This window comes from Notechis scutatus, chromosome 12 (genome assembly GCF_049901735.1).
Source record: "Notechis scutatus isolate UNSWTSFEM ecotype Mainland chromosome 12, rNotScu1.2, whole genome shotgun sequence".
In the NCBI taxonomy this organism is placed as follows: domain Eukaryota; kingdom Metazoa; phylum Chordata; class Lepidosauria; order Squamata; family Elapidae; genus Notechis; species Notechis scutatus.
Genome location: NC_142020.1, coordinates 16413051 through 16423307, shown reverse-complemented (window position 1 = coordinate 16423307; position 10257 = coordinate 16413051). Strand labels below are relative to the sequence as shown.

Sequence of the window (10257 nt, the reverse complement as noted above, 5' to 3'; positions counted from 1 at the left end):
AGGGGTGGGGGGTTTAAAGGGCGGCCTCTGGGTGAGACACCCGAATGCAAAGCCAAGAGTGAAAATTGCAAGCAATCTTTTGCCTGGATCCGAGGGCTTGGCCTGACATCCCCTCAGAATGGCCCCTGACCATCTTTCAAGACAAACTGGGATTCTATTCAGATTCTTCTCCCCACCCCCCCACCCCCCCCAATGCTGGTTGTTGAATCCAGCCTTGAATTGAGGTCGCTTCTCCCTTTGGAGTCTTGCAAACTGGTGTGCAAGGTGTGATCTTCAAAGCATCCAGGTGGCCCCGGGTTCAAGCAACAGGTGAAATGCGGCTCCTTTCTCCTGGACCTGCCCAACCTGTTGGCCAAACTAGCTTCGTGAAGGCTGGATGGGCGGATCCCAAGCAGCCATTCTGGTTCTTGCACGACCAAAGTAGGCATCCCTCTCTCTCTCTCTCTCTCTCTCTCTCTCTCTCTCTCTCTCTTCTCTTAGGACATGTTCCCGGGAGGGAGGGAGGGAGGGAGGGAGGAGAGGCCTTGCCAGATGTCAGTCCTGTTTTCCACTGACATGCCTTTTCTCCATGATTAATGTGGGAAATGGCCTCTGAGAGTTGGTCTTCCCTTGCATGCGTATCCTCAGGGGTCCGAGCCACATTGAGAGAGACACAAGGAGGACAAGGCATCGCTTCTGACCCCAACCTCTTTCCCAAGGATTCGAACCAAGGCACACAAACAAACAGGGAAGTCATGTGGCTTGATTAAAAAACAACAACCCATCAGCTCAAAAAAGAAATTAAGTACCCTCCAAATATAACTTGGTGTTTGTTTGGGCCGGTGGTGTAAATATAGAGGAAGCAGCAGGGGGTTATTTGGCTGCAGCAAATAATCTGTTTTCCATACTTATTGGATACCATTAGGTTCTCTGAAGGTTGGAAAGAAGGGAGGAAGGAAGGAAGGAAGGAAGGGAAGGAAGGGAAGGAAGGAAGGAAGGAAGGAAGGAAGGAAGGAAGGAAGGAAGGAAGGAAGGAAGGAAGGAAGGAAGGAAGGAAGGAAGGAAAAGGGAGGAAGGGAAGACGAGAGGGAGGAAAGGGAGGGAGGGAAGAGGAGAGGGAGGAAAGGAAGGAAGGGGAGGAAGAGAGGAAGGAGCTGCAAGAGGAAAACTTAAAAGAATAGGAGCCATTATGTCCTACTGTATCCTGGCGTAAAAGCTTTCTGAAGTCAGATTTAATGGAGAATGTCAGTTGAATTATTTATCCCCAAGAGCCTGTACAAATATTGAGGAAGATTATTAGCCTTTATGCCACTTCCAACATCTTTCCACGATGAGAGATTAAATTATGATTTTTCACTGAATGAGGACCGCATCCACAATTGTTCAGGGGCAGGAGAGACTGTCTTTAAGCAAAGGAGGGAGGCAGAGAGAGAGACTTTCAAGTCAATAAAATTAGACTTGTCCTCTCTAAGCATTAAGCATCTCATTATTTCAGGTGAGACGGATACCAATGACTCATCATTACAATCCATGTAAAGATACAGCAGCTTTCTGCAACTCAGCCAACTCTTAGGATAATCGTCAACTCCAGACAGGAAATAAAGAAGCCAAGCCATTCCTGCTGGATTGGATTCTTGGCCCATCTTGTCCAGCACTTCATTCTTGCGGAGGCCAACCAACTGCCCAAGGAAGCCCACCAGTCTTCCAGTCTTGACCAACCTGTTGACCAAGGAGCAGAGATCATCCTTCTCTTGATGTTTCAGGCCAAGGGTGGTAAACCTGGCCCAGGAAGAGTCCAGATGTGGCCAGAGGGCCAAGTTGCTGATCCTCTCAATGGAGGCCCCATTCTCAAGCTGAGTTTCAGAGTCGCTCCTCCTGGCTGGCAGGATTGAGAGGGTTAATGGAGTGTCCCTGGGAAGAAGCACCCAACTGCCAAACCATTTTCTTTGGTGCTGGAGTGAGTCATTTATTAAGGCAGGAGGACAGGTACTCCAAGCGCCTTTCAGAAACAACTGTGCCAAAGAGGGACAGGAATGCAGAGGCCTCTCCTTGTCTTCTCTCTTTTCCTCCCCGTTGAAAGAATTAGGATTTATATACTTGCTTTCTTCCAGAGAAGGCTTTGATTTATGCTTCTTATACAAGACAACATTGTGCACAAGCAGGAAGAAGAGAAATAGGAGGAAATCATGTTTTCAGCCTCGGCAAAGAAACACTGCCATCACAAAGGCGAAGGGGGTGTAGGAGGGATCTGAAATGCGATTGCTAATTACAAGCAGAGAGATCTACATCCCCCGGAAGGGTTCGCTTGAGGTTCCCCAGCAAAGCTAACTCCAGTTTGCCACCAAAACGCTGCTGCTGCTGCAGAGAAGCAATGGGGGGGGGGCTGCAGCTCCAGGAATCCCCCCTGCTCAGGCTTGATGCCCCCCCCTTCCTTCCGAGGGAGAAGCCAAGGGCTGTTTCGATAAACTGGGCTGCCCCCCCAGGAGACCCAAAGTCCTGTTTGGATCGTGGACTGAACACAGAGATGAAGAGGTCCTTGGCTGGGGCTACTAAGAGGATCATACTGAAGGCCTAAACTCTTAGGCCTGCTTGGTGAAGCCGTGAATAATGGATTTCAAGGTTTTGCGGTCATTAGCTAGTGCTGCTGCAACACACCCATCGCTGTTCTTCTACACCTTGGCCAGGAATCCCCCAGGTGTCCTCAACCACCGCAAGGTATCATTGAGCCGGATGAAACTCACACAAGTCCCCTCTCCTATGGAAGATACTTCCATTCCTGGGTCGGAATTTCTAGGAGAGCACAGAGGACTAGAAGGTCACCTAAATAAAATCCACCCAAAACAAAAGTGAAGGCAAAAATCTGGATCTGGTGTGACCATTTGTGACCAACGGTCCTGGGAGCAACTGAAAGGTGCACTGGGGTGGGGTCTTTCCCCCCTGTTCGCATTGGGGTATCTTGGCCACGCAGGCTTGATGAGGGCTGCAGGTTTCCACCCCCTACCCCAATTTCCAAAAGCTGCTTGAATGCAGCCCTTTCACCTTTCTGAAGCTTTCACAACAGTGAAGTGGCTTTTGTGGCTGGGGCCAGAATTTGGGAGAAATGAGCAAAGAGGCCAGAAGGTTTCGGGGGGGCAGACACGGCCGTTGCATCGGCCCTGCCTGGGGGAACCAAATCAAGAAAGCTGACACGGTAAGGGAGAGTCTAGGGAGCTTCGCAAATTGGGCTCGGCAGAATTCACACACAAACACACACACACACCCATCACGCACTTGGCCAGAGTTCTTCGTGCAGCAAAGCCGCCGCAGCTTCAGAAGAGGATGCCCTGGCGTTTTAATGAAGTGACGGTCAAAAGGGCAGGTCTTCTCCAACGCCCGTTACAAGGAACTCTCTTGGTTCGCTGTCTCCCAGGCTGCCAATTAAGGACGGGACACCGAGCAGGGCCTGGGAACTCAAGGGAGACCAGCGAGAGTCCCAGAATAGTTCGTCCAGGAGCTGGTTCTTCCCCAACCACTTTGCCAGTCACTCTTGAGAGAGCAGAAGAGATTAATCGGGTTGGTGCCCAGCAGGAAATCAGAGCCAGAGACCCAGCAATTAGAAGTTCTGCCAACTGCTGCTGCTGCTGCTTCTCCCCATCCAGTAGGGAGGCCAGGAGGACTCAAGATTTGGGGCTGTCTCTGCTCAGGCGTTGTGGCAGAAGACCCAGGCCAGAACCTCCAACGGGAGCAGGCTGCAGAAGGCAGGTTAGCACTGGCGGCCCAAGGAGATTTTTTCTTATCCAGAATAATTCCTGCATCGCCCTCCAACTGGCTTTCCAACAAGCAAGCATAGACAAAGCGGGGACAAAACCACAAAGCACAGTTTACACATGTACCGAAACAAAATAAGAAAGCCAAAGCAACAAAAACAGAGATATTCCTCAGTTCCCAGAACATTTTGGAGCTGAGCAAAACACACACACACACACACACACACACACACACACACACACACAGAGTCAGTAGCGCTCCCCCCACATACACACATACACTTTCCGCTCTGAAAAAACAGGCTGCAGGAAGGCTCCCGCTGCTCCCACCCAAGGGTTGGCTGGCTGCTTATTTATTTATTTATTGTTTAGCAGGTTCATATTGCTGCCCATCTCATATACTGGACTGGAGGTTGTTATCCAGGGCATTAAGAAAGTAACGAACTGGGAAACCACTTGAGACAGATGGTGATGATGGAGAAAGATTAAACTTGTCCACAACCCAACAACTCTGGGCAGCTCACAACAATCAAAAGAAATTGCAATCATGTCATAATTGAATTAGATAATTGAACAGGGACATCTAGTGGTGGCAGAAACCCAGCCTCGCTTAGAGAAGCTTCCTGCAATAACAATAGGGAAAACGCTAACAAAATTTAAGAGCTTTTAAGCTCCAAGAAAGCCCTCTTTTTTGTGGTTAGTTCATCTTTTCATCTTACAAATACCAGTCTCCAGACTTGGAATTTTCTGGCCATTTGGGTTCAATCAGCCAGCTCAGCATCAGGGAAGTATATAGTCACTATACATAGCATGTTGAAGTCTCAGTCCACGAGGGATTTTTTTGGTTGTTTTTGCAAAGCTGCTGTGTCAAATTTAGTAAATCCAACAGCTCCAAACATTGAGTGAATCTCTTTCATACAGTGCCCCAAACTCCCCATTACTGCTGGTATTATAGTTGCCTTTTTTCTTCTAAAGCCTTTCAACCTTAATGTGCAAATCCCAGTCACTTCATCTGTTTAAGAGATGTTTCTACAATAGGTGTGCCACGTTTCCACCTTTCTCAAAATATTACCCCCTGCGAATAGAATGCAGTTGCTAGAATGGTACTTTTAAGGCAGGAGTCTGGCAACTTTTAAGATTTGGGGACTTCAACTCCCAGAATTCCCCAGCCAGCTTAAAGTTGAAGCCCGCAAGTCTTAAAGTGGCCAAGGTTGGAGACCCCTGCTTTAAAGAGGCAGCTTTGGTTCAAGTTCCCTGGTTGGCCCCCCGGAGAGGGGAGTGTCATCCTCGTGAAGGGGAGCGGGGAAGGTTTACTCGCAAAGTGGCCGGGCAAATGTAGGGTGGCTAAATCCGGACTGCCCTTGAGGTCACTAGCTAGGGTTGTCGGAAAGGCTCCCGCGTGCACATCACAGGGCAAGGGCCTGAACGGCGTAGATCCTCCTAGCCAAGAAGTCCAGCCCTTTCGCGCAAAGGCGGAAATTGTCCCCAGAGGCTCGCCGTCCGCCGTTGCCAGGGAGGGCGGAGGACGCGCCCTTAGCGACGGGCCTTCCCCTGCCGCTCTGCGAGGCCCGATGGCGACCAACCCCACCGCCAACCCCACCGTCTTCCTCCTCATGGTCAGCGGACAGGTCGAGAGTGCGCAGGTGGGTCAGTGGGCCGGCTTCATCCAGCGGCTCCCCGAATGGCGTGGCGAGCCGGCGCGCTTTTGTTTCCTCCCCCCTCCCGGAGGGCGACTTGGTATCTCCCGCCCGGGCGCCGCCTATGCGGTGGCGCATTCCAAGTCCAATTTGGGGGGGGGGGGTGGATTCTCGAATCCGGTGTCTTGCAAAAACAGGACACCCGTCCCCGTTTCTGAGTCTCGGGTCCCCCTTTTTGCGCTTAGGGAAACCCATCGGAGGGGGTCCAGATGGGCGTCCAACGGTGCAGCTTTTTAGGCAGGAACCCAACGGGTGCAGCTTTTACCGCCCGGATGCAGTTTGCAACTGCAAGGCGATGCGGGAGGGTTGATCGCGCGCGATGTTCTGCTGCGCCCTGAATCCTGACACCTTGCACCGTAGCTCCCCCAAACTACATTTGGGGAGGGGGGGGTATTCTAAGGGTGCTGCAGCGGGCGCCCAGTTGGGGAAGGTGCCCATTCTGCGCTCCTGAGGTCTGAACAGCCCCGTCTGCGATTGCTGCAAAGAGTCCCCCACTCCCTTCTGTTCCCCCTTGCTTTCTGCCCCCTCCGTGAGACAGACCAGTCGGAGAGGGAGACCCTTCTGGGAAAGGGGCCGTTTTCTTTTATGTCAGCCGCTGGAAGAAGCGAGTCCTTTTCCACGCGTGGCTTGGTAGGTACAGTGGAAGGTTGGATCTCCGGTCAGATTTAAACCCCGGACTTTCTCCTCTTTGCAGTTTCCAGAATTTGACGAGCTCTACTGCAAGTACTGCTTCGTGTACGGCCCCGACTGGGCTCCGATTACGGTGGGTCCCCCCCAGTGTTAGCTGTGGGAAAGGGATTCCGCTTACAGGGGCAACCCCCAGAGAGCGAGCCCTTTGCAGCCTGAAGCCCCCTCCTTGCCAATAAGAAATGCACAAGCGGTTAAAAGAAAAAAACAAGGCGGGGTGGGTTCCTGCTTGTCACTCTTGGCCACAGGAGGACCTGCTGAAATGAGGGTTCCAACTTCTGTGGCATGGAGCTTTGGGCTCCAGGCAGAAAAGGGGAGGTGAGACCACCTGGTCACCTTGCAGAACGGAGGTCTCCAAACCCGGCCCCTTTAAGACTTGTGGACTTCAGCAGAGCTGGCTGGAGAATTCTGGGAGTTGAAGTCCACAAGCCTTAAAGGGGCCGGGTTTGGAGACCTCTGTTTTAGAACATAGAATATGAGAGATGGAAGGGGGCACCCTGCTGAACCTCTCTGCTTGTGCCAGCTCTGGGTGCCCCCAAGATGGTTCTAGCTCCGTCCCCTTGGCTTTCCCGTAGGGCCTGGAAGAAGGCATCTCACAGATCACGTCCAAGAGCCGGAATGTCCAGCAAAACCTGGTCTGGAACTTCCCCATCGACGTCACCTTCAAAAGTACCAACCCCTTTGGCTGTAGGTGGGGAGGACCTTTGGGGAGGGGAGATGGGCCTGGGGACTGTTTTGGGAGGCGGGAAAGGCCAAACTCGCCTGCGATTATGGTCCTTTCTGTCCTTGCAGGGCCACAGATCGTCATCAGTGTGTATGGCCCTGATTTTTTTGGGAATGATGTGGTTCGGGGATACGGAGCCGTCCACGTCCCTTTTACACCTGGCAGGTGAGATCGTCCCAACCCTGGCGAACCTCTCTTACTTGTTCCGGCGCTTGGTGCCGTTTCGATGCGTGAAAGTAGCCCTCGTCCTTCTTTGGACTGTAATTTATTCAAGAGTATTTGATTCTTTGGGGCACCAGAAACTCAGGGAAGCAAACAAGCTTAGTCACCTTATTAGTGATTTTGTTTACCTGCCTGGGATAGAGGCAGAACGAAGTTTGGCGTGGGAAGGAGGACCAGATTCGGGGTTCATTATTTCTGTTGATCAAATCTCCCGCTACTTTTGGATTGCCCCAATTCTGTTTTCAGGCACCAGAGGATCCTCCCAATGTTCATTCCAGAATCAACCTCCAGACTGCAAAAGTTAACAAGGTGACTGCGTCTTTTGTCTATTTTTTTTCTTTTGAGGAATTGTTCTCTTTTGAAAACAAGATATTTTTGCCTGCTGAAATAGCAACAGTTGGTTGGTTGGTGGGCTTCTCCATCATACACTCCTCTTGCTCCGTCCCTCACACTTTTTCAGAGAAAATCACTAGTGAAAAAGGTTTAATGAATTTTCAGTTTGGTGGAGAATGTGGTGATTTATATATATATTCCGGGAAGAAGAAATTCCAGGATGGAGGGAGCTGTACAGGCATTTGTTGGCATGAAGTCCTCAGGACTTTGGCTGAATAAACCCCAGGTGGGGTGACTTGATTCAGCCTTCCCTTTCGTCTTTCTCCCAGCTGGCTGACGGGCAGATATCCCGAATTCACTGACCCCAAGGTGGTAGCCCAGGGCGAAGGCCGTGAAGGTAGGTACTTGGGAGTGCTCTGTGGTTTTGCCTACTGTGTTCTGGAGGGCAAAGATGCCCTTGGACCTGGAGAGAAGAATGTGTGCCCAAATGTTGCCAAGAGTGAGAGCATGCTTATGGTTGAGGCTATCCCTACTTCGGTCAGGGGATGCCAGCCGCCAATAAGTTTAGGATGGGCAGAAAGCAAGGAATGTCATGAAGAAGACCGCCAGAGCTCAGCTGCAGAATTCCAAGCTTTAGGGAGAATGCCATGCATTTGTGCCCCATGCCAGCTTACGGGGCTGCCCTATTAGCCACAGAACCCCAAACAAGAAGCATCTTGGCTCTGATCCATTTCATCCATAGTAATGGGGTTGCTTTGTAATAGCCCTGCTAAGCCTCCGTTTGCTCCTTTTCAGTGACCCGAGTTCGCTCACAAGGCTTCGTCACAGTTTCCTTCAACGTGGTGACCAAGGACATGAAGAAGCTGGGCTACGATGTCAGCTCACCAACCCTCGCCAGCTCCTCACTCACCTCGGTGACAGATGCGATGTATAAATTCTAAACTTGCAATTTTGGGTCCTGCAAGACGCAACTCGGAGCTGACCAAGGTTATCAGATAAAAATGTTTCTGTGCCAACCCAGGAGAATCCAGACCAGACCAGTGCAGATGTACAGAAATCACAATGCCTGAGGGGTTTGCAAAGTGGATGTGGGTATGATGGCCAGCTGTGGCTATGATAAGCCATTTGCAGTGGGGCATTGCTTCACTTTTGGGAGCATTTGCTGTGTGGGCCAGAAGCATCGCTGACTTTTGATTTTTGCCACAAGTAGAAACTGTTTCTGCATGCGTGCACGCACACTTTCACACAAACACATCCAGACATGATTAGGGTTATCAGGAGGGGTTGGGTGAGAAAGGAGACTTTCTGGTTGCATTATGCCATTTTAGCACCATGACAGAGTATTCTCATAGTTTGCATTAATAGCACATGTGTCTGTGGGCGTATAAGAAGGAAGGAGGAAGAAGAAATTGAGTTTAAAGCTATGCAAATTATTTCTAATTTCAATATGTCAAGTAGGATTTAAAACAAAAACACTGGTCTATTTTTTTTTTCAAGTTACAGGTTTTATAAGAATCTTTTATCCCCATAAAGGTCTTGGAGCGTGGACTTGATTTTCAGTTTAAAATACAACTTGGTTTAGGAATTTGTACTGTTTCCAACTAAATCAATTCTGCACGGTCTTTGATGGACAATTAAAACGAAAAACAAACCCTGGTTCATGCCTGTTTGTTGTTTTGTAGCAGCAGGAAAACATTAAACGGTGTGTAGGTGTTTTTTTTTAAAGAAAGCTAGAAAAGGGATTCGGTGGATAAAAGCTGCCCCGAGGCTCCGGGCCACCCAACGGCCTTGTTAAAGTCAGAATTCACTCAGCAGGGGGAGACACAGCCTGGGAAAACCCAAGCCGCTCCAGCCTCAGAAACTCTGCAGCTCTCTGCTGCTGCTAATCTGCTCCAAACTGGCCCTCCCAGGAAGAGCCGTGAATGGCTGCTGTGCGTGTCCCACGCGGGGCATCCTTTGGTTCCCAGAAGGAACCCTTCACTCGGCATCCAACCTTGGAAGGCGGCTCCGAGGATGCCCAAGTAGCGCATCTCCCGTCTATGTGGGGCAGGCTTTCTGGCTTGGCTGGCCTAACGACATACAAAACCTTCCCTTCATTGTTAGCTAAGGGTCAGCCAACAATGAAGAGTGGAGAACTGGAGACGGAAAACGGCCCTCAAAGGAATTGCACCTTGACGTAGTTTGACAAACGCCACCAGGAAGAGTCAACGTTTATCAGGCTAACCAGACAGGTGTGGGCGTTAAATTTACTGCTGTGCTAATTCCAAAGAGGAATATACACTATAGGTGCCCCCCCTTACAACGCAAACAAAGCTCTAGCAGAGTTGGCGGGGGGGAGGGGAGGAATGGTTGGTTTTGGAAGTCAACCTGCTACGAAGAAGGGCCACTCCGGGGGCAGAGGGAAGGCACATAAACTTAACCAACGTTGGCCATTTTAAAGATGTTTTCTTGAAATCCCAGGCTGCCTCAATTCTTCTCCTGGCCATGAAAGCCAACACACCAGATCATTTTTCAGGTCGGCGCAGAAACAGAGGATCCCTGGATTTTTTTGTGGCCACCAACTGCAAAAGAATCTCCCAGAAAGGAAGTGCTGGATGCCAAGAGCTTCCCTCCATTAACCTATTTTCCTCACGTGCCTGGAACTTCCTGTTCTCATCATCCTGTTATCACCCCGATCTTTTCCGGAAATTCCAGCTCCTCTCTTGGTTTGCGGGTTAAGAGGATCGCAAACAGTGAGATTGCAGAAGATTTTAACAGCAAAGTGCAGAGAGATTATTTTACATTCTGCTAATCTCCAAGCAGTTATGTTCTGCCTACCGAATTGTGAAAATCTGCTTTTTTTTCCTGAAAACAAACCTCACAAGCCAAT

General features: G+C 50.2%; 1 protein-coding gene across 2 annotated transcripts; it reads left to right on the top strand.

Annotated features, from left to right (window-relative positions):
• Positions 1 to 5220: 5220 nt before the first annotated feature.
• On the top strand, positions 5221 to 9039 carry B9D1 (B9 domain containing 1). Of its 2 annotated transcripts, XM_026683236.2 has the most exons (7): positions 5221 to 5368; positions 6117 to 6185; positions 6685 to 6796; positions 6902 to 6998; positions 7302 to 7364; positions 7718 to 7785; positions 8184 to 9039. In XM_026683236.2, exons 1-7 carry the CDS (start codon positions 5297 to 5299, stop codon positions 8327 to 8329), a joined length of 627 nt encoding a protein of 208 aa, XP_026539021.1. In that variant the 5' UTR covers positions 5221 to 5296; the 3' UTR covers positions 8330 to 9039. The 2 variants fall into 2 exon arrangements, with proteins under 2 accessions (XP_026539021.1, XP_087798430.1); XM_087942304.1 differs by lacking the exon at positions 7302 to 7364.
• The last annotated feature ends 1218 nt before the right edge of the window (positions 9040 to 10257 follow it).

Coding starts and splice junctions, on each gene's coding strand:
- B9D1 (XM_026683236.2), top strand. CDS start 5,297: ATGGCGACCAACCCCACCGCCAACCCCACCGTCTTCCTCCTCATGGTC. Junction 5,369..6,116: donor GACAGGTCGAGAGTGCGCAG/GTGGGTCAGTGG, acceptor TCCTCTTTGCAG/TTTCCAGAATTTGACGAGCT. Junction 7,786..8,183: donor CCAGGGCGAAGGCCGTGAAG/GTAGGTACTTGG, acceptor GCTCCTTTTCAG/TGACCCGAGTTCGCTCACAA.